The 22,546-nt window shown below is 31.8% G+C and overlaps 3 protein-coding genes across 3 annotated transcripts; 1 reads left to right on the forward strand and 2 right to left on the reverse strand.

Annotated features, from left to right (window-relative positions):
• Positions 1 to 710: 710 nt before the first annotated feature.
• Positions 711 to 3,186, reverse strand: HELRODRAFT_107112 (hypothetical protein; the record flags this gene model as incomplete). The annotated part of the gene is made up of 6 exons (XM_009024665.1): positions 711 to 1,087; positions 1,738 to 1,801; positions 1,957 to 2,081; positions 2,559 to 2,743; positions 2,860 to 2,927; positions 3,105 to 3,186. 6 exons carry the CDS (start codon positions 3,184 to 3,186, stop codon positions 787 to 789), a joined length of 825 nt encoding a protein of 274 aa, XP_009022913.1. The 3' UTR covers positions 711 to 786.
• A 3,979-nt stretch (positions 3,187 to 7,165) lies between these two features.
• Positions 7,166 to 12,389, forward strand: HELRODRAFT_185045 (hypothetical protein). The gene is made up of 9 exons (XM_009024666.1): positions 7,166 to 7,296; positions 8,343 to 8,483; positions 8,677 to 8,810; positions 9,021 to 9,069; positions 9,301 to 9,453; positions 9,637 to 9,769; positions 10,060 to 10,527; positions 10,743 to 11,085; positions 12,335 to 12,389. The coding sequence occupies exons 1-7, from the start codon at positions 7,231 to 7,233 to the stop codon at positions 10,329 to 10,331; spliced, it is 948 nt and encodes a 315-aa protein (XP_009022914.1). The 5' UTR covers positions 7,166 to 7,230; the 3' UTR covers positions 10,332 to 10,527; positions 10,743 to 11,085; positions 12,335 to 12,389.
• A 6,875-nt stretch (positions 12,390 to 19,264) lies between these two features.
• HELRODRAFT_150328 (hypothetical protein) lies at positions 19,265 to 21,761 on the reverse strand (the record flags this gene model as incomplete). The annotated part of the gene is made up of 6 exons (XM_009024667.1): positions 19,265 to 19,339; positions 19,469 to 19,648; positions 19,805 to 20,015; positions 20,169 to 20,293; positions 21,424 to 21,506; positions 21,611 to 21,761. Coding segments are annotated over 6 exons (825 nt in total), but the record flags the coding sequence as incomplete, so codon positions are not given.
• Between the last annotated feature and the right edge of the window lie 785 nt (positions 21,762 to 22,546).

A 22,546-nucleotide genomic window follows, 5' to 3' on the forward strand; every position in this document is an offset into this window, starting at 1 on the left:
CTCAGACTCCTGCATCTGAAAGTCCCTCAACTGGGCTCGCCTCTTCTCAAGTTCTGCCTGACCCCTATCGAAATTCTCTTTCCTTTTGTCCTCAAATGTTACTGAAGCAACAGATATAAATAACTTTCCATTATTATTTTCATTATTTTTCAAACTTAATTAAAATCTAATTTTCATAAAACAAAACGTGAAACCATAATTTTAAACAATTAATATAAATGCAGAACAAACTTATTTTAGCAGGCTCGAGTTCACTGACATTGGAAGTTGTATCAGGTGAAGTGCATGAGCTAGCAATGGAACCAGATACTTTACCCAATTCACCAAACATTTCGGATTTCTTTGCTTGCATGCCTTCATTTGATATCAAGAATTAATTTATGCTCACCAAATAATAAACAACTCAATGCATGTTAAATATATTAAATTTGTAAAATGGTGAAACTAATTTAAATAAAATAGCTTGTGATCACTGCCAAGATGAGAAACCAGGTAGAAGACATATCTATAATAACTACTAATGAATGTCCTAGTGTCTCCTACATGTTCCACGCCATAAAAAGTGAAGTTTGGTAGTTTTTAGTACCATTGAAAGGAACCGTTGTTATAAAGTCATATAAATATATACATATAAATACAATAGAAAAACAGTGTTGTAGAATTTTCTCTTGAAATTTTGTACTAAATTTATTGTTCGCTGGTTTAACTGTAAATTGTTGCAAAAAAAGAATTATGTAACTTTTTTACATTTTTACAAAACAAGCAGCATGGGCAACAATAAGGAAATCAAATAAGTGAGTGAAAGTTAAATACAAGAAGCCACTTTGTAAGCGATGTTTCGCGTGTAATTAATTTAGATAATTGAAACAAACGACCGGCAGAAGAAGAAAGTCCAGGCATGGAGCTGACTTGAGGCAAGTGAACATTCTCACTCATCCTCCTGGTTCTCCTGTACGATGGAGGCACCAAATCCACGGGCAACGTTGCAGGCACAGGAAATCCAGATTTAGCTTGGTCAATAAGATACATTGCTACACAAAACTCATCTGGAGATAAGTTGCCATCTGTGTCTATGTCTGCCAAACACCTTGAAAAAAAACAAGATTGACTGTACAACCACGAATATTTATATATTAAGTTATTGATTTTAAAAATGTTTAATTCAACAGATGGCCTTGACATGATATACCTGATAAAAATAACTGGTTACATTTCAATGCAATACAAAAACAGGTACATTTCCCCCCAGCCCCTCAACTAGAAAAATGGGGCTGAAATTGGATGTGGAGTGAGTGCTCCGTTAGTGCCGTATTTTTCGTTACTTTCGTTGGTGCTGGTCCCCTGTACGGAGAACAGTTTGGGGAGCTCATAACATGATAGCCCCCCAAATACCGCTAAAAATTCGAAATTCACAGTATCGTTAGTGCTACGTTAGTGCTGTTTAGTGCCGTATTAATTTCCGTTAGTGCTGGTCCCCCAAAAGAGATATGGCTGGGAGGCTCAGGAAATGTTTTTTTTTGTTTTTCAAAAGTGCCGTTAGAGATTCGAAACTTTGAAGTAGCGTGCGTTAGTGCTACGTTAGTGCCGTGCCAATTTTTGTTAGTGCTGGTTCTCCTTAAAATGTGTGACTGGGAGGGGGTCTCTAGAAATGGTAGGGCTGGAGAAATGCATCTTAATGAAACGCTTTCTAAACTAATTCTATAAATATGAAAAAACTTAATAAATTTGGATGCTAACCATATCTGGGCAAGTATTGTATGGGTGAGACCTGATTGGGACAGCAAACTTTTGGCTTCCAAGCCTGGATGAGTTGCATTCAATTAATGAGGCAACGAAAAAAGAGAACAGTAAATCGAAATCCTTAACAGTGAGAATCACGTCCAACTAAATCAAAATAACTAAAAAATGCTGAAATTAACTTTTAAAATATGAATAAAGTTAAACAAATTATTAAACCGGTGAGGTAGCCCTTATGTTGTGAGTCATGGTTGTTGAACATCTGTTTGTAGCGCAACCTCTGCCCTGGGGTGATGATCCACTCACCCGATGATGACGATGATGGCAGTGTTGGAGTGGCAGACCTTCACAATTTTCAACAACAATTTAATAATGGCCATTCAAAGTCAAACTTTGGAAACTAAAAAAACTAAAATGTTAAACTTTATTTTAAAAATAAAAAAAAAGAAAAATTTTAACGTGGAACTAGAAAGAAAAACATACTTGTTCAATGTTGAATAACTATTGGCTGTAGCTTAAAAAACAAATATAAAAATTATAAACCAGAACTAATTTAATTGAAAAAATAGTTCATTTTTAAGTTTTATGATATAGCACAATGAAAAATGACATATTAAATTTATTAGAAAACATTTTAACCATTCTCTAAAAACAATTCACATTTGAAAACAATGACAAATTTGTAGACAATAATAATTTCCCTAGAACACAATGAAATTTTAAAACAGGAAACAATGTAGTGGTGCTGACCTAGTGTAGGATAAGGCATTGTAGCAGAATTGAAAGAGACAACATTCATTGGAGGCACACCTGCCCCATACAAGCCTCCAACCATGTTGGCGTTCATTATGCCAGGATTGAAAACAGACCCTGCTGCAACATCAGTCAGAAAGTTAGGAGGAAGGACATGCGGTATCTCAAAACCGAGCAGTGCTTTCTTTATTAAATGCATTGCTATTGAGAACTCTCTTTTGTCCATTTTTCCATCTGAAGTCAAGTCTGACAACTGCCTGAAATTTTCAATGAAACAAAAACATTCAATAATAATAAATAATAACAGTATATATTCAGAGTTAATAATTAATAAAAATATAAGTTAAAAGTTGAAAAAAAACTATAGACTGACCATATTTTGCCTAAAACTGGTTGAGGTAGTCCTGACTGGAGGAAGAATGATTTCACTTGTTCACCTGAATGATGAACATTTCAAAACATCACTAAAAAAGATATACAATTTGTAAACATTTGTTGGCACAAATGAAAATCTATGTAAAAAAAAAAATGATAACATGATTTCAAAATAAGTCAGAAACCGAATCGTAAAAAGTCAGCAAAAAACAACAGATTGATTTGTGAAATAAACAAACCTGTTAGATAGCCAGCAACAGGATTCATCATGTAAAATTGATTATCATTCTTTGCTTTTTCCTCTGGTGTTATAACCCACATGCCTGCTTATTTCCATTTAAATTAAATAATATATCAACTATTAATATTATTATTATCCTAATAACATAATATTTATATGCAAACCAACTGCTGACATGAAATTTTTGGAGGTCATCGAATGAATTTAACAAATAATATTTAACTACACATAAATTAATCAATATAAATTTAATAAAATTTAAGAATAGGTAGCAGTAAATAAAGTAAAAGAGATGATTATCTATAACAAATAAAAGCTTCTTTACTTGATTTGTCCTGATAACTATTCATTATCTGTGAAGTTAAAAAAGTTAAATTACTATAACTATAAAAGATGTTACAATAATTTTTTGTCATTAACATTTCATCAAACAATTCTGTTCCCCACAATCTACACTTTGCTCAGTTCACCAAACATAAACAAGCTACCTATTTTTATTCTATCTAACTAGTCAGAAATGACAATTCTGTTCCCCACAATCTACACTTTGCTCAATTCACCAAACATAAACATGCTACCTATTTTTATTCTAACTAGTCAGAAATGATGTGGTGTTTTGGCATTTTGATCTCAATTTCCACTAAAGTGCATCACTGTATAAAAAATCTAATCTTTCCAATTTTATATATCTTATGACATGTCCACAAAGCAATAGTTGATATAGACAGGAAACTAGAATAGTTGATTCATTAAACAGCTTTTGTAATATTGTTATAAATATTTCTATGAAGTTCATTTATTAATATGTTCTATCAGACATCAGAGTATCCTAATGAAATGGGAATTAATCTTTTGATGATAAATTAGTTTGTTAACATGTTATAAAAAATTATAATACTTGAATTTGAATTATTATTACAAGCCAGATATATCAAATAATAATAAATTAAAAGTCTAAGCCAGATATATCAAATAATAATAAATTAAGTATATTAATTCTATTTATTCTATCACAAGCCAGATATATCAAATTATAATAAATTAAAAGTCTAAGCCAAATATATCAAATAATAAAAAATTAAGTTAAGTCTATTAATTCTATTTATTCTATCTCTATTATTCTGTAAAAAAAATACATTCTCTTAATATTAATTTGAGTTTAACTTAACAGACAATCTCTTAATTTGAGTTTAACTTAACAATCTGAAATCTCAAAAGTACTGTTCTGTGTTATACATTTTATTTATTTTTATAATATTGAATTTTAAACCTTCTTAGAATTTATACTAAAGTTAAGAAACAATGATTAGAACTTGACAAGGCACTTTTGTGACAGATGAATTCAATATTTATTTTTTATATTGTTTAATTTCGGTTTACCTTTACCTACATTTAATTTTTTTAATTTAAAAATTAAATTAAATTTACTAAGTCAAGTATATTGCTTTAGTTTAGTTTTTAGTAGAGTTACTCTCAAGTCAAGAATGGCAAGATTAAGATTGCATTGAGCAAAACAATTGTGAAAACCTGATATCCAGATACTACTGACTTTTAAAAATTTATTGATATTTTAAATTAACTAAAATCAATAAAAAATTCAAAATGAAAATCTCAATTAATCTCTGCCTCTGCTATTCTAAAAAAAACTCATAAATTAAATATTAAATTACTTAGAGAAGAGTCTTTCAAGAGTAGGAAAACATTTAATAAATAATCATTAAAAATTAAAATAAACTTCTACCCGGCTCTAGTGAAATTAATTTGTTTATACTATATTTATTTACAAATAAGAGACAAATATTATTTTGAAAAGAAAAAAAATTGCACACCCACTGAGATACAGCTAACTACCGCCAGACTAAATTGAAGAAGATGATCGCCTTGTTTGCTATATACAAGTATATAGAATATAACATGTTCCATATGTTCTATATATATATTCAAGTTATATTCTATATATATATCATATGTATACCATTAATTGTTTGCTTATTTTCATTCTGAATTATTCTCTCTCTAAATATTATATCATTAAACAATATTATTAGTAGTATATATGAATGTGTTAATGTAATTTAAAAGTAATGGCTATTGACTTTTATGAAGATTTTTAATGCGATGTTTGGAAGAAAGCTTCTAATTGAAGTTGAAGGCCCAGCCCAGAAGTTTTAAACCATTTGGCATTATACAGGTTGAAATACCATTACCCGACTTTTTTAAGTGTTGATCGAAAGTTTTAGGCTTCAAACTAGAAAACGATAACTTTCAAATCTTCATTTGTATTTTCGGTGAGTTCGTTGATTATTTTTGTATTCTTTTGTATTCTCAGCATAAATGATGTAATCAAAAAACGCTGACGCAATTGACAAATCTTTTAAGTAAGTGTATCAACATCAACGGACCCAAAATGTTGTCTTGAGGTACACCATGATTGCTGCTCAGCAGGCCAGAAGTTACGTAATTCAGACAAACAAGTTGTGCCGCCTGAATACTGTTTACTGTCCGCAAATCAAAAACTATCATACGTACGCCGTGTGGGTGTTACAGCATTTTTCCGTTTTCATCAAATACTTAGAAAACATAGTTCATAGTTCTTACTCGTTGTAAAAAATAAAATAAAATACATAAAAAATTGTATTTATATTCTGATATTTTCAAATTTAGTATCAAATTTACAGATAACATTATAATTTTCCATTTTCTTAAATGTTAATTTTTGCAGAGTATGTTGTCTTATTGACATGACTTGGTAGACGGGCGTCACAAAAATCTGATGAATAACTAAAAAGGCCGATCAACTACACGTGTTATATTTATTAATTTTCAATTGTTTTTCTATAAACCAATAGAAAATATTGTTTTCTCTATCTTATTTCGCAATTAAATAAATGATTTTTTTTTCTGCACAAAATTAGAAATGCAACATGCAATAAACTGTTATGCTCGGACCTGTGGTAATTTTGGTCTTACTGCTATCAGTAGGTTAACAGCACGGAAGTCATGTATCAGCCCACAACTGGAAAACCATATAAACTGTAAAATATTGCTGTAAAAGGACAAAAATTCAATGCATGTTGAGAAATTCGCGTACCTTGACAGCAGCCTTTAAATAATGGATATGGAAGTGATAAACCAATTGGCCAGGCCACTGCTACATTCGGTGGACTGCGTGAAAATGTATGGGAACGGAAATGGTTCTATTTTACCACCAAAGTGAAAGTGTAGCATGCAATTTTACTCAACACGCACTTCTACGCTTTTGAAATCTCCAACACAGAAACAACACGGCTGAATTAACTTTTGCATTCAATTATACATATTTTTTATTTCGCACAATGCCAGAAGATATCATAAAAGATGGAAAATATGGAGGTCGTCATGCCTCAATATGCACATAACAAATCATCTTGAGCTGGGTGGGCAATTTTAAAAACTCAATAAGAGAAAAATATGACCAACGATCAGAAACCTAACTATTTTCAAAATTTGCTAGCGAGTAACATGATAGATGTACCACAACGAACCATTCATTGAACTAGTAATATTATTTACTTGACAAACAGAAAAATATTGTTCCATTGTAACAATTTAAACTTTAAGACCAGATATTTTTTGTGATTGTAAATAAATGAAAAGCTCCATTTTGAGTGCACGAACATACAATACGTACTTACAATACATACAATACATACATCTGAATATTCTAGCCTATATATCCATATATCCTCCTAGCTTATATATCTATATACCCTCCTAGCTTATATATCTATATACCCTCCTAGCCTATGTATCCATATATCCTCCTAGCCTTTATATCCATATATCTTCCTAGCTTATATCATATATCCTCTTAGCCTATATATCGATATATCCTCCTAGCCTATATATCGATATATCCTCCTAGCTTATATATCAATATATCCTCCTAACCAATATAATCATATATCCTCCTAGCCAAAATATCAACATATCCAGCAAATTCAATGCATGCACACGTTTAATTATTAATATGTTCATGCGCATTCCCCTTATCATGTTTTTGTTTCGTACCAGCTATCTTCACCTCTTGGGGGTTTTCGTCTTCTCCGCGTTGTATTTGGTCATTCTCATGAATAAAGTTTTAAATGGAGTCGGCCGTTAATTCAGAAACTGCAGTAAGGACAGTTCAAACTACTGATCGTCGTCAGCAGGTTGGCGTGTCGGACAGTTATTTTATAGAATGTTCTGAAATTTTTGATCTACACTACAAGACTACAACAGACAGCAGCAGGACTTGATGCTGATGATGATCATCTGTCAACTGACACCTGATAATTTTTTTAAAAGATAATTTTTACTTTATTCTTGACTTCTCTGGCTAAATATGTTTCCAAGTTTTAAATATTTCAACTTCATGTTTTTTAATATATTTTATTAATTTTGATAACAATTTGATATTCTTCTTGACTTATTTATATAAATAAAATATAAATATTATAATTTATAATATATTTTATAAATTTTTTTATTGTAAATCTTCCACTAAAATCATACTTTATTCCCAAAAAATGGCAGTCTCTCAATTCAAAATTAAATTTAAATCTCACTGCAGCTGGAGGTTTTGGTTTAAATTTATTTTTATGCCAAGATGTTTAAAAATTCATTTTATTAAATTAAAATGTGTAAACGTGTAAAAGTGGGAAAAGTTTATTGTGATTGTGTGTTATTGTAATTATTCAAAAATACAATTACATTACCAAGTTAATAACATTTATCAATCATCAACATGTCAATCAAAAACTTTTAAATAGTAATTTATATTTCTTTTCCATGAGCACCTTTCTAATAACATTGGTAAACATGCTCTTCTTAGATTTCTTAATTTCTTAGTCATGGTGATTAGAGATGGTGTTAATACACACACACACACACACACACACACACACACACACACACACACACACACACACACACACACACACACACACACACACACACACACACACACACACACACACACATATATATACATGAGTGTATTTGTATTACTGCAATGTACATGTACATACATGATCATGCACACAAGTCCTGTTCTTAAAATTGAGCCTAGATGTGTACTCATTGATATTAATATGAAAGTATTTAATGATATGACTGCAAAAATTTAAATTATAGTTGTATTATTTATAATTTAACAACAGTTAAACAAATATCAGGTTGACTTTTAATTGGTCACCTCATTAAAACTTGATAACAGGTTATGATAGGTACGTTACCAGATGATTTCTTGAGAGTATCAAATGGCCCCGATCACCATGATCCTAACTTGTATGCTCAATTTCAAAACTATCAGCAACCAGTTCAAACAGTCTCCAGACTTAGTGTTACAATAGCACAGGTACATTTGTACTGTCTGTTCTTAACAATACAATGTACAAGTTTGTAGTAGTATCATTAGCATCAAAGATTAGCTAGATGTATTAGTATGGCATTTTAAAATTAATGTCACAAGTTCAATTAAATTTTTTAGAAATTTAAATGATATACTCAAAGTTTTTTAAACAAAGAGTTGATTTTATTCATTTCTTTAGGCAACTTTAGTGAAAAATTATGGGTTAACAAAAATGGATCCATATGTAAGATTAAGAGTCGGAAATTCAGTGGTTGAAACTCATACAGCAGTCAATGGTGGAAAGTCTCCTGTTTGGAATAAAGTATTCATAATGTAATGCTTATTCAAATTATTTGTTTGTAGTAATTATTTGCATGTTTTCATAATTAATGTAAAAGCAGAATAATTTCTAATAAAAGCTATGTCATAATTTTATAAAATTATTATCAAAATTGTATAATTCCATTAAATAGATCATATTAGATTGTATCAATGTTTTGCCAATTTAAATGCATGATCATAAAAACTACGATGTTTTTTCAGCACCCTTCAGCCTGGCATAGATTCAATATATCTTGAAATATTTGATGAGGTATGTTTACATTTCTAATTGTATACAACTATTAATACATTCATCTGAATGAACTGTTGATCAATCATTTTACATGAGCACGGTCAATTAATCTCACACCAGTACATTCGGTCAAATTATTTATATTACCATTATTCAATCATCTTGCGCAAGTACATTAAAATGAGTAATTAATGAATGAAGCAACTAGCCAACCAACCATCTATTGATAATGAATCATGAACCAACCAGCGTTCCTTTGCTCTTGACGACAAGATAGCATGGGCCCACATAGTAATACCAGAGCAGATTTTCAGTGGTGAGACTGTTGATGAGTGGTACCAGTTGAGTGGAAAGCAGGGAGAGCAGAAGGAGGGTTCAATCAACATCATCTTCTCTCATTCTGTTTGTTTCGTTTTTACTTACATATGCTTCTCTTTTTTGCATAATTTAGCTGTTTATTTTATTCATGCATCATAAATTATGATACTTGCAATTTTTGTTGGTCATAAGTCATGGTTATATTATTATTACGTGATGTAGAAAGGTTGTATTTCAATAAATTTAATCTAATTGTTCTCACAATAGATGGCACCAGTTCGTTTGACCTACTCTATACCGAATGCCAACCCCGGGCTCTACCCACTTCCACATTCCCAACAAATTGTGATGGTTCCTGCTGCTGGGGTGCCGATGATGGCCCCTTATTACCAATCATCTGGTTATTTTCATCTTACTCATCAGATTTTATATTTTGAGTTGCAATATTTTCACGGAGGGCTTAAATGGGGAATTAGTTCTTATTCTTCATATTACTTAAAAAAACTGGGTTCAAATTCACAAATTAATTTTTTATAAAATATCATTTTATACATCATAAATTATGATACTTGCAATTTTTGTTGGTCCTGAGTCATGGTTATATTATTATTACGTGATGTAGAAAGGTTGGACAAATAATTTATTATGCCTAGATTAATGAAACCTTAAACCTAATGAACAACGATGCAGGTGTTGTACAACCGATGTACTCATATTACCCAACTGGTCAGCAACAAATTCCATCATCACAACAGTACCCTCAGCAAGGTACCATTCAGCAATCTCCACAACAGGCTCCACAACAAGCTCCACAACCAACTGCAGAGGACATAGAGAAAGATGTGGATATGCTAGTTGAAATGTTTCCAGGTTTTGAGAGGGCTATCATTCAATCAATGTTGGAGGATAACCGTTTTAACAAAGAATCAACCATCAATCAACTACTTTCTATTTCGTCTTAAAGATTTCTAATAATGTTAAATAAAATGACTATTTAAAACAAGTTCATTTATTTATTTAATTTTTTTAAAATCATGATTGATTTATAACTGTTATAACTATTGATTCGTATATTGCAATCATAATCAACATCATCACGAAGTAGCCAGCATTGATTTTTTCAGTCAAACTTGACAGTTTAATTTTATTATATCACTTTTATTGTAAATAACTTTAATAAATTTTTAAACTTTCAAAAGTAATCAAATTTCCACCTGTCAATTACAGGCGCTTAACAGACTATCACTGTTATCAGTTTGTGCTGTTATAACTATTGATTCGTATATTGCAATCATAATCAACATCATCACGAAGTAGCCAGCATTGATTTTTTCAGTCAAACTTGACAGTTTAATTTTATTATATCACTTTTATTGTAAATAACTTTAATAAATTTTTAAACTTTCAAAAGTAATCAAATTTCCACCTGTCAATTACAGGCGCTTAACAGACTATCACTGTTATCAATTTGTGCTGTTACTGTTGTTACTATCAATTGTTATAATCATCAATTATTATTATTATCATTATTATAGTTATTATTATATAGTTAATAATTGTTGTCATCAATTTTTATTATCATTTTGGAAACGATTCCTCAGAGTACTTGTGTGAAAATAAATAAGGATTTAAGCTGTAAATTGTTAAATAAATCGCGCATATATATATATATATATACATTATATATATATATATATATATATATATTATATATATATAACCCCGCAATGTGCGAATGCTGCTGTTGGCGAATGGAAGCATGCTACTCAGAGAGAAGGAATGGTTCTTCTCTTCAGAAGGAATGGTTCTTCTCTTCGAAGAATGATTAATCTCTAATACAAGCCAGGGTAAAGTGGGGTGGGGAGTTGGTGTGAAGGTGGGATCTTTACCTGACGACAAATTTATGGAATTCTAAACTTAGTATAAATATAAACACAGGTTGTGCTTGTTCATCTCCGAATGTTTAATATAATTCTATATTGTTGTTTTATTGTTACTCTTACGTAACTATATATGTTACAATTTTATATAAACCTTTGAACAGATTTCAATAATAATTTATGAAGAATCATTTGAGTTTAGGTCAATCTTGATAGTTAACTATTTTTAACTTTGCTCCTATTTCAATCAATCATCGTTTTGCGTCCAGAGTCCCGGTTCCCCGAGGTAGGACGTATATATTGATATATTAAATATTTATTCATTCACAATAACATAAAATAGAATGAATGAACGCTTTTCAATTAGTGCAAATCTATTATTCTGCTCATAGTTTTTATATGATTTCCCACACAAATTTAAAAAAAATGATTAGTAAAGACGATTTTCGTATCCAAAGTAAATAAAATATAAGTTAGTTTACAGATTCTTTCAATCTTTCGTTCATTACGACAGCTCTAGTTGTCTCTCCTCATTACCACCGTGGCTTAAAGGCATTTGGCTTGCAGTCTATCCTGGAAGATTCGCTGACTTTGTAAACGGAATTGTTCATCAAAATTTCATTACACTGTGATTTTCTGTTTTTAGGCAACGAAATATTTAATTTTATATTTTTAAGATTTCTTTCGGTTCTCAACTTTTTTCTATTCAAAATTCAGCAGCTCAACATCCAGTCCGACTCGTTTTTTTTCCCAACACGCCTAAACCATCTTAGACGCTTGATTCAAACCACTTTGAAGATATTATTTAATTCCAAGCTTTCCTTACATCCACCCAAGTCGTTTTAAGAGCTTTTCTCATAACTACTTTATTTAATCTCTTTGCTAAGCCCAAGTTTCGCTTTCATACAACAGGTAGCTTCTAATAAATGCCTTCGAAACACTACCTTTCAATTTCTTAAGAATTCTTTACCAGTGTATAAGCGGTGACAGATTCATATTTATTTAAGGCGCGATCAGTGTTTTAAACATAACAAAGATTTTTATAGTGTCTAAGAAGACTGAGTTTGTGACAGGACCACTCTGAGATTTCAATATCCTATTTTTGCCAAGTGTGTTTACTTAACATGACAAAACAATAAAGTTTTTTAGTGATCCAAGAAGAGTGAGTCACGGCCGCAAATTTTTATATTTTTACACAGATTTTCTATACATACAGTCGAATAATTTTTGAAAAATTATATCATTCAATGAAAAAATTGTCTAAAATATAAATTATTAATTGAATAATTTTTGCCAAAAAAATGATTTAAATGAATATGAAATAACGTTTATTATATGAAGGTGTATCACAACCAACAAATCGCAGTCAAATCGACAAATAGTTCAAGTGTGGCACATCATCACTGATCTTCACATTGCAGTTGCATTGGAATCTTTCATTATAATACAGCAAACACAAGTTTGAAGCATGTAGGTATATTTTTTAATTTAACAATTTTCAATTAATCAGGATGTCGTAAAAACGTAAAAAATTTTGTTACAAATTTATAAAAATCTTGATGCATAGAAATTTATGTTTTGTTTACATGTCAAGCCTTTCCATGTAGTAAACCTTTGGTCAGTCATAACCTTGAGACATGATTTAAATAATTTTACATAAATAACAAACAAACACGTAAAAATATGCAGTATCGAATTGAAGCTAAAATAATGTATGTAACGTTTTTATGCAGTTATATTTGGAATAAATACATAAAATGAAAACGCCAGTAACAATGTTTGTAAAAACGGCTATTACGATCTTCAATGGTTTAAAAAGCAACAATTTACAAAAAGCCTTTTGAACACTGAATTAAATTGAAGTTATGCGACAGTGTGATGACAATATATATATATATGTATGCGTGTGTGTTTGTGTGTGTGTGTACATACGTAAATATGGGAAAGAGACCATATACGTAAACATGTGTATGTGTGTGTGTATAATCTCATTCGCGATACATCTAAAAAATATTTGAACACCCGCCAAAAAAATTTTGCGTTTTTTGACTAGGTTTTATTTCTATCCCATGAATGGATTGTAAAAATAATGTAATACAAAATTCTATACGAACACGATGTCAATCAATTGAAAAATGTCTTGCTGTATCATAAAATACATTATTCAAATCATTATTTAAATTTATGTTGTACAAGATAGAGTTTAAATAACATTCGACTAAAATAAATGTATTGAAGCTTGTGTTAAAGTTTTTTGGAAAAACATGCTTAGTTTATTTAACATCGATATTAATTACCTTCTATTGTTAAATAATCATCATTATTCCACAAAATTGGACTATATCTATCATGTACCAACGATGTTTAACTTTTACATTGTACCTTTATTGAGTTAATATTCTACGGATATTTTGTTAGTTAATGAACAAATGGTACGATTGGAAGACTTTGATTACTTGATAATCAAAAGATAATCTCATCACTTACTCTTACTGAAAGGAAACTTATCACCTGATTGCAGTATGTAGGATAATTTCCGGTTGAAGCATGAAAAGGATGAGTTTTGATTTGTTGAGTTATTATTATCCTTGCCAGCGTTTGTACAGGTATCTTCTGGTTGGCTGCTGCTATAGAGATCTTTGGGGAGACCTTTGCAGAGCATAGAGGGTGCCAATGAAGAGCGTTGTAAGTTCTTATTCGAGGAATTCGTTGAAGGAAAATTCAAAACAGGTTCATTCAGCCAGACATTTTCCTAATGATTCATTTGAGTTTTATGCATTCAACGATAAAATTTTATATATTTTCTTTTCTAAATTATTTTTTTATGCTTAAAATTGGTTTATGTTGACAAAACGGGCTTGAAAAGTCACCAAAAAACTATTTTAAAACGAAAAACTGAGAAATTGAAATTAATAAAATGTCAAATACTTTTTTAACATTTCTCCACATGAGCACTGCATTTTTGTCGCCGTAATTGCCCGAACAACTGCATATTGTAATGTTGGAAGGGTGGGAGCTAAGGAAGAATTTTCAGTATTTATTGTTTTTTAAAATGGCCTTCAAATGTTTTGAATGTAGTCATTTTTAATCATGGTCAAATTGCTACATGCGCTGGCCAGTTTTTTTTTACATTAAAATATTCATTTCATTCAATTGAAACATTTCTGTACGAAATTCAATGTCTACATAAATTTTGATTTAGTTCAATTGTTGATATGACTAGTTTATTTAAAAATCAATTTTTAACATGCTTTGTATTGCGGTAAATTGATAAATATCCAGTACTAATATAATCAGGCATTTATAGAATTTGTTCGCTAAATTTTCTCAGAAAACAAATGGAAACATCATGAATAATATCTATAAAAATATAATTACTCAATGAGAGCAAGACATCTGACGGGTTTTTCAGAAATTTTGAACTTGGCCTCGAGAAAGAAGCAACTACTGAACCCAGACGCTAGCAACTTTTCATTGTTGAGATAATTGCCGTCGAGACCATCGTCCATGGAGGCGTAGCAACTGTTCCTCGGGTGACTGATGGCCGACGTTGAGTATCTTTTATTAGAGACATTGCCAAGAATTGATTGAGTTTTAGTTTCAACTGGTGAACAGCTTTCTAGAAACTCGGCATCCATCGAAGAACTGAACATCTTTCTAACGTTTGAAGATTCCGTAGGAGTGGTTGGACTGGGAGTTTTGCTTCTGTAGATGGTAGCTTTCTTGCCATTTTCCTCTTCCGTCATCATTTCCTCAACACGGTCCAGAAAATCAAAATCGTTTGAATAAAATCTCAGCCTGGCGTGCAGATTTTTAAACGCAGTCACCTTCTTTGAGTGCATCAGCGATGAAGCTGACGGCGATTCAGAAGATGACGATTCGCAGGAGGAGAAGGATGATGAAAATAAATTTGTTTCGTTTGGCAACTGGTCAGCAAAGTCGCCATCACTATTGGAGGTCTCTTCATTCAGGACATTAGATTTTGTAAAAGGTAAAGTGAAGGATCTTTTTCTGTAAATAGAATAGTTCAATTGAATTAAAATGCAAAAACATCATTGCTCTTATTATTTTAGAATGAAAATGTTTATTAATAGTTTTTGAGAATATTTACCAAAACCTCTTCAATAATATAAAAATGAAAACAAGTGATTAGTGAGGACCGTAAAGATTGATTTTTAAATATTTGTCAATGTTATAAAACAAAACACATTTTGGGTATGCAATTCGCCATGAAGAAAGTGGCATGCTTAAGTGACCGTGAACAACTCCCCATTTATAATATAAAATTGAATAAAACATCGATAAAAGTTTTAAATCTTTATAAAAATATTCATTGTACTTTTTTACTGAAACTATCGGCAATAAAAAGTCGTTATCAGGCAAATTTTTGAATACTGAATGTTGGGTTGTGAATCAAAAATGTCAGCTTATCAAATCAGAGGACAGTGATAATTTTACAATTGTAACACGAGGCTGTTTCTAAATAAATATGGAGCAGATAAGAAAATAACGAATAGCGTTTGTGTGATTGTTTGTTATTTGTAATTTCTTCAGAACAATTGTATAGCATTTTGTAAGTGTTTTTGAGTACATCGATAATTGGAACAACTATAATTCAACTAACTAGTCACAAATTGCCATAAATAAAAGTTTTGAAAGAACAACTTGAACTTATTGAGTTGTTTGTGCAAAGGATCGTTCTTGCTTTTGTTGGCCAGTCTGTAGTGAGGGGAGGTGAACGAAAGAGCGAAAATGTAGAGGAAACCACTGCCAGTGCCAACCCACAACATGGAGTCAACACACAACATACTCGTTATCCGATTCGTGTTCAAATATTCTTCTTCCTGTTTGTTTTCAGTAAAAAACCATTTCAAATCATATAATTATAATGAAGAGCAAATAGAAATAGCTTAAAATGTAAAATAATTTGAAATAATGTAGCCTAATTATAATGGAAAGCCAAAAAAAGTATTATAGGCGAGAAGTACATTTCATTTGTTTATTTGCAAATGATGAGAAAATGACGAGAGACCTTGCAGTGCAAGACGTGGACGCCTCTGGAAACATCGTACAAAGCCATACAGGTGTACTCCGTTGCGTGCCACATTTGCAGTACTGACGAACCTTACAACATGCAATTAATTACCGCGTTTAAACAAATTATCAATATGGTGAAATGCTAAGTAAACTTTTACAAAATTCAACCAAGAATGAATACTTGAACAATCTTTGATATTTGTAACTTCGTCCTTTTGTAAAATATAAAATAATTGACAAAACCTTCGATTGAAAGCCAAACTGCCCTGCTTTGTTGAAGGCCGTTGGCAGTTGTAGTGAAATGAAGTGGTTGGACGTGTGCTGGCGGGTCTGCTAGAAAATTTTGCTTTTTAAGTTTTTTCTGTGGTAGTTGTTGGTGATTGTTGTGCTGATGGGTGTCAAACAAAATCATCATCCTCACGAAATCGATGCAACTTTTAGACACTTGAAATTTTGTTATCAAGTTCAACGACCTAGATAGAAAAAACGTTTCATTTATTTCTGATTAAGTTATTTCATTTTAGCATTTGGTATAGTTATAAACTGAATTGGCTTCAGAATTAAATGAACGTAAAACATTTTTTTATATTCATAATTTCTTGAAATGTTGTTATCATTAGCAAAGAAGACAGAAGCAACAACGCCACAATGAAGAGAAGAAAGACTGACTCGCAGTGGATGACGTGAATGTAATTCTCACAAGAGAGCCACACGTGCGGGTCGACCAGGAGGACACTTGTTATCGGGCAGTGACAAACAGGGAGATATATCGGTCCGTTGTTCAGAAATAATGAACAAGCCTTGAGTGCTGGAGTTAATGGAATTTTCTGAAATTTTTCAAATTTTTTGATCAAAAATAAAAACTTCGAAAAATTCAAAACGGTAAATGCAAAAAATTTATTATCAATGTATTTTTTTGTTAATCCCATATTTTTCAAAAACATGAGACTGCTAGTTAGCTAACGCCGTTTAAGATAACGTTGCCGAAAGTAGTTGTACCTCAAAAAAAGCGACCGATCCGTTGGTGAGAGCGGCGAAGACAGCAAAAGTGGTTTGTTGTGGCATCAGTTTGGAGCACATGTGCAGTGAGGCGTCGTTCAAGGCGCAGGACCACAACAACTCCCTATTTGATACATGGTACGTCGTATGTAGCTTTACGTCCATAACAAATTACAACTATTTCATCGGTTTCGTGAAAAACATTTGGGTAAAACTTTTTAACCCAGGTGAATTATCTATTAATATTTTATGGTAATTAGTAAACCAGTGACGCAATCAGCAATGAGTTGAAACTGCAGAAGAAAAAGATCAACAGACTTAAAAAAGATTTAAATATTTATATTTAAAAAAATACATTTTTTGTGAAATAAAAAGCTCTAACAATATATATAAATATATATATAAATATATATATATATAATATATAAATGAACAAAAAACTCTTTTATTCTCTATCAAAGGTTAAGCTTAAAAGGTGAGTAAGATCAGCCAACCCTGGAGACCTGCCGTTGTAAGCCGACAGTTGTTTGGAAAGTGTCGAGATCAGGATGATGTCCCCCACTGCACACACGCACAAAATTTGACTTTTTATCTGTTCGACGTGTTCAAGTTTAGTTTTAAATGTATCGAGTCTTTTCATAAAATCCAAACGTCAAAACTGAGACTTAGAAAACAAGCACGAATATTTTCAAAGTTTTGTGAGTATATTCGGCAAATTTTTATGAAAGTTTGCTTTATACATCACGTTGGTTACTTCTATTTTTGTAATTCATTTTAAAAAATAAAAATAAATAAATACATGAATTAATTACTACCTTTAAGTAATGACAAAACGATAAAATTTAAAAGGGAATATAAAATTATGTTATTGCTGAGAATAAAACTTAAATAAAACCCGTGCTCGAAATTGTTTACCCTACTTGAAATTCGGCACTAGGTAACTTGCTGTTTTTGCTGTTACTCTTTTTGTTGCTGCTGTTGCTGCTGTTATTGTTGTTGCTGTTATTGCTGTTACTACTGTTGTCGTTTTTGTTCAGCACAAAGACTTTTGACAATTCCTGGCTGGTTGATACGACCCACGTACTATCTGGAGAAGCGTGTTTTTACATTCATTTGTAGGAGAATCATTTTGTAATTGTTCAAAATATATGGAAGCGTTATTGAAACTTGTAAATAAATTAAAGTAAGAAGTTCTTTTAAAATGTTATCAGCTAACAAATGTTGATTATTTTCAGCATAAAACTTCAGTGAATCACAAATGCATTGCTGCAGAGCGTGTGTTGTCGATTGACACAATATGTGTTGTTGTTGGTTGATACAGTGCGTGTGTTGTTGTTGGTTGATACAGTGCGTGTGTTGTTGTTGGTTGATACAGTGCGTGTGTTGTTGTTGGTTGATACAGTGCGTGTGTTGTTGTTGGTTGATACAGTGCGTGTGTTGTTGTTGGTTGATACAGTGCGTGTGTTGTTGTTGGTTGATACAGTGAGTGTGTTGTTGTTGGTGTGTGTGTTGTTGTTACTGGTGTGTGTGTGTGTTGTTGTTGGTGCGTGTGTTGATTGCACTTACTATAAGAGACGGGAACCACATGAACATAATGCAAGCTGTTCACGTCTGAACATGTCTCATCTTTATCGTTAAGGGACTGGTTAGGTTGCAAATTTAAGTAGGATTATGATAACCGCTTCGTCACAAAAACATATATACACATAAATAAATAAACATAAATAAAGTCATGTGAATTGCTGTTTGAAGCTACTAACGCATTGCCTGTTAAATTTTCTGCCTTTTAAATCTCTCCTGTTGGCACTGACAGATCTGTAGTTGGCAGATGAAGGATCTTTAACGTTCACGTTGCAGTTGCTGACGTTGAAATCCCTGCTTGTGCTGGTTACTGCTGGGCCGCCAGCTGTCGATGCACTTGCTTTGCTAGCCGCATTCACGTTGTGACTCATCATCAAGTTGTACTTTTTGTTCTTAACAATTTTTTCAAAATGTAACTGCCTCGTGGTGATGGAATGACGTTTCGGAAATGGTTTCAATTCTCCAAAGGCGGTCTGCACGTTTAAAATGGTTAGTTTAACTTATAACTTAAGTTAAATAACAAGATGGTTAAAATAATTACAAGATCTGTATGACATCTAACAAGAATTTAATTCAATAAGGAATTTAATTCAAGCACAAACTTTTACAAGTCCGTCAACATCGAGAAGCAGCTTGGTGCAGTTTTTGAGACATTTCAAGAGACCGAGCACCTCTCTTTGTTCCATCAACACTTCCTGATGTTTTTGCAAAATGGCCAGGGAAAAACGAAACAAAACTTTTGGTCCCTCCATCAAAAAACAATCCCATATTCTCAGTAAAGTCTGTAAAACGGAAATCAAAACAAATTTTGTTCTTAACAAATAATTTAACCGCATTTAATTATTTGATTTTTGGTTTATACTTCATTTTAAATAAGCAGAAACATTAAATTTTCATGAATCTGGAAAAAAATTGAAATGATAGAAAGGTTTTACTACTTGAAATGGAACAACTTCAATGAAAAGAGCGAGAAACCAATTGATCGTAATCGTTGAAAATTCTAGATCAAATTTTTTGACGTGCGCATAGAGGACCGGTAACTTTTGCGAGAACATTTCCTGGAAGACCTCCTGGTCAATGTTTGCACCAGTCAGACTTTTGTCAAAGTACGTTGGTTGAAAGTATTTTTCTGTTATTGCAACTAGCGCCCTGGAAAGTCGCATTTTAAATGTTACTGAAAATTTTACATTAAAAGTACAAATAGTCGAATTTTTAATTTATTTATTTTTGAAAAGCCATAAAAATTTTGAAAAATTTGTCGCGTGATTCAAACTATTTAAACTAACTAGAAAATCCACTTACCAAAATGCATCTTCGGTATCAAGAAACAGTAAACACATGGAGGCAACAAAGTTTAGTCCCTGGCAGTACCCAATTGACGGGTTGTGGAAACTGAATGCTAACAACACTTCTTTTAGTTTTCGAATCTGAATGCAGGCGACATGTGAAATCGCTAAATTTAAATTGAACGTGGTTGTTCTACTGTTCATTCTGCTCTAGACCGCAAACTAGCAAGTTGTTTACTCGAATGAAAATGTCTCATTCAACTACAACAAAATGAGTAGGGTATCAAACTGACTCAAGATCACAGCACAACACAAACTCCGTATTGAAAAAATTCGCTCAAAAACCAGTTTGACACTCAGACACTCTGAATTTAAATGGAACAAGAAATAAAATGTACTCAACTCATTAATAATTATTATTTTACATCTGTTTATATTTGCATTCCATTCTTTGACAGCCGATAATTTGAAGACATTTGAAGAAAGCTGCGTGCCCTGATATACATTTGAAACGTTTACATTTGTTAAACATTTTCAACAGTATCAAAGCTTAGTGACATGAACACGAAACATGTGAGTGAACTGATTTCATTTGAACAATGAACAACACAAGTGTAGTGGAGGCAACATTAAATATGCTGACTCAAAAAATCATTAACAACGTTGAGAACAGGTGTGAATGGTATTGATTGATGATCCGTATGTATCAATCAGTAAGTCGTCGACACGGAAGAATATAATTTCTCACATTATCTCAGTCAGCAGTTGCAACTTACTGACCGGATTGCTCAAACGATTTCGCCATTCAGAATTGTAAGTTGTCCAAGAGAAAACATTGATGGCAAAGTATATTTATTGATATATTTTTACAGACCTATTTATAGTTAATTTTTCAATTTATTGACTGGAACCAAGTTTCATCGCTTCTCAACACATCACCAATAATTTATAAATGACAAATATAACTATAAAAAAATGATAACAACAACAATAATAATAAAAACAACAACGATAACAATAAAATTAACACGGTCAAAGAATTGATTTATGTTATTGATTACCGCAATCAACGCTCGCTGAGTCAAAACCCATTAACTATTTAAATGCGCAGTTTCATACATTACTTTACTGTATTCAAAAATTAAATTACTCAGTCTCTTAAAAACATACAACACTGTACTCAGAAAACACATTTTTTTACTTGTATAGCCGAATGTTTAAACTTCTCAACAAAAACAAACACTCTCAACAAATAAATTGAAAGTCCCAACCCCTTCGGCATCAGCAGAACTGAAGTTGATGTTCGTCGGCATGGTCCTCAACAGGTCGATGAAAATCTGCTTGCGGTAGTACCCTGATAACTTCATTATTTTAGTTACATTTATTAATGGCATGGCAGAAAAAAATGTTTACAATAATTAAAAATAAATATTCATGTAGAGTTGGCAGTTTCTAGACCAACCAGAGAATCGTAGGCCCGTGTGATAAGGTGGCCAAAGTAGAACTCTCCTTTCTCTTGTTTTAGATCTGATATCTTGGCATAGATAAGTCTGCGCCAGATATCACTTCTGTACTGAACTGGTATGCCCTGCCTACACATCAACTTTATGCCTGACTGTTTGTTAATTAGTTATATATCAACTGTTTCAAAGCCATATTTAACTATACATTAATCGATGTTTTACAGGATTGCAAGTATACAAATCAAAATATTTGTATTTTTGAGTCAGTCGCTCAAACATCACATGAGATGAAGATATTTGTTTTAGATATAAATTTTCTTACGCAAATTTGTGATCACCATGAACGTTTAGATAAATAACGTGAAACCTCATTTAAAAGCTCTACTTACAATGGCATGAATGGACAGCATTGAAGGACCGGACAGAATTTCGTTCCACATGATCAAATAGTTGTGCTGCTCCGGATACAAAGACCTGAATTGAAATCATTCAATCTACTATTACTGTTCTATTATTCATTTTTGGCATTGCTCTATGAGTCAAACAAAAATAACACTTCGACATTAAAAAATTAATTTTAAATTTGGCTTATGTGAAAACGTTAACGTTTATATTTATTTCTGCAACCGGTAAGATTGTCATAAAAAATTTTAACTCTAATATTAATTTGTTATTATGGATACATTGGATACAATTGGTATTATGTTGTTAGAAGATGCTTCAAACTGGTGACCACCAAAAGAGACCTGTAGTGTTGATGCAGTTGCTGGCATATGTAGTGCAACAACAACTCTTCGTTCTCAAATTCGTGTTTGAATCCGTACTGATCAATATGGTTCATTTTCAGTAGCAACCTGTGATGGCGAGATATAACGAGATATATATCATATTATATCATCTTGTGTGCTGGCTGCCTATTAATAATAGGATT

The sequence above is a fragment of the Helobdella robusta genome, assembly GCF_000326865.2.
Source record: "Helobdella robusta unplaced genomic scaffold HELROscaffold_4, whole genome shotgun sequence".
In the NCBI taxonomy this organism is placed as follows: Eukaryota; Metazoa; Annelida; class Clitellata; order Rhynchobdellida; family Glossiphoniidae; genus Helobdella; species Helobdella robusta.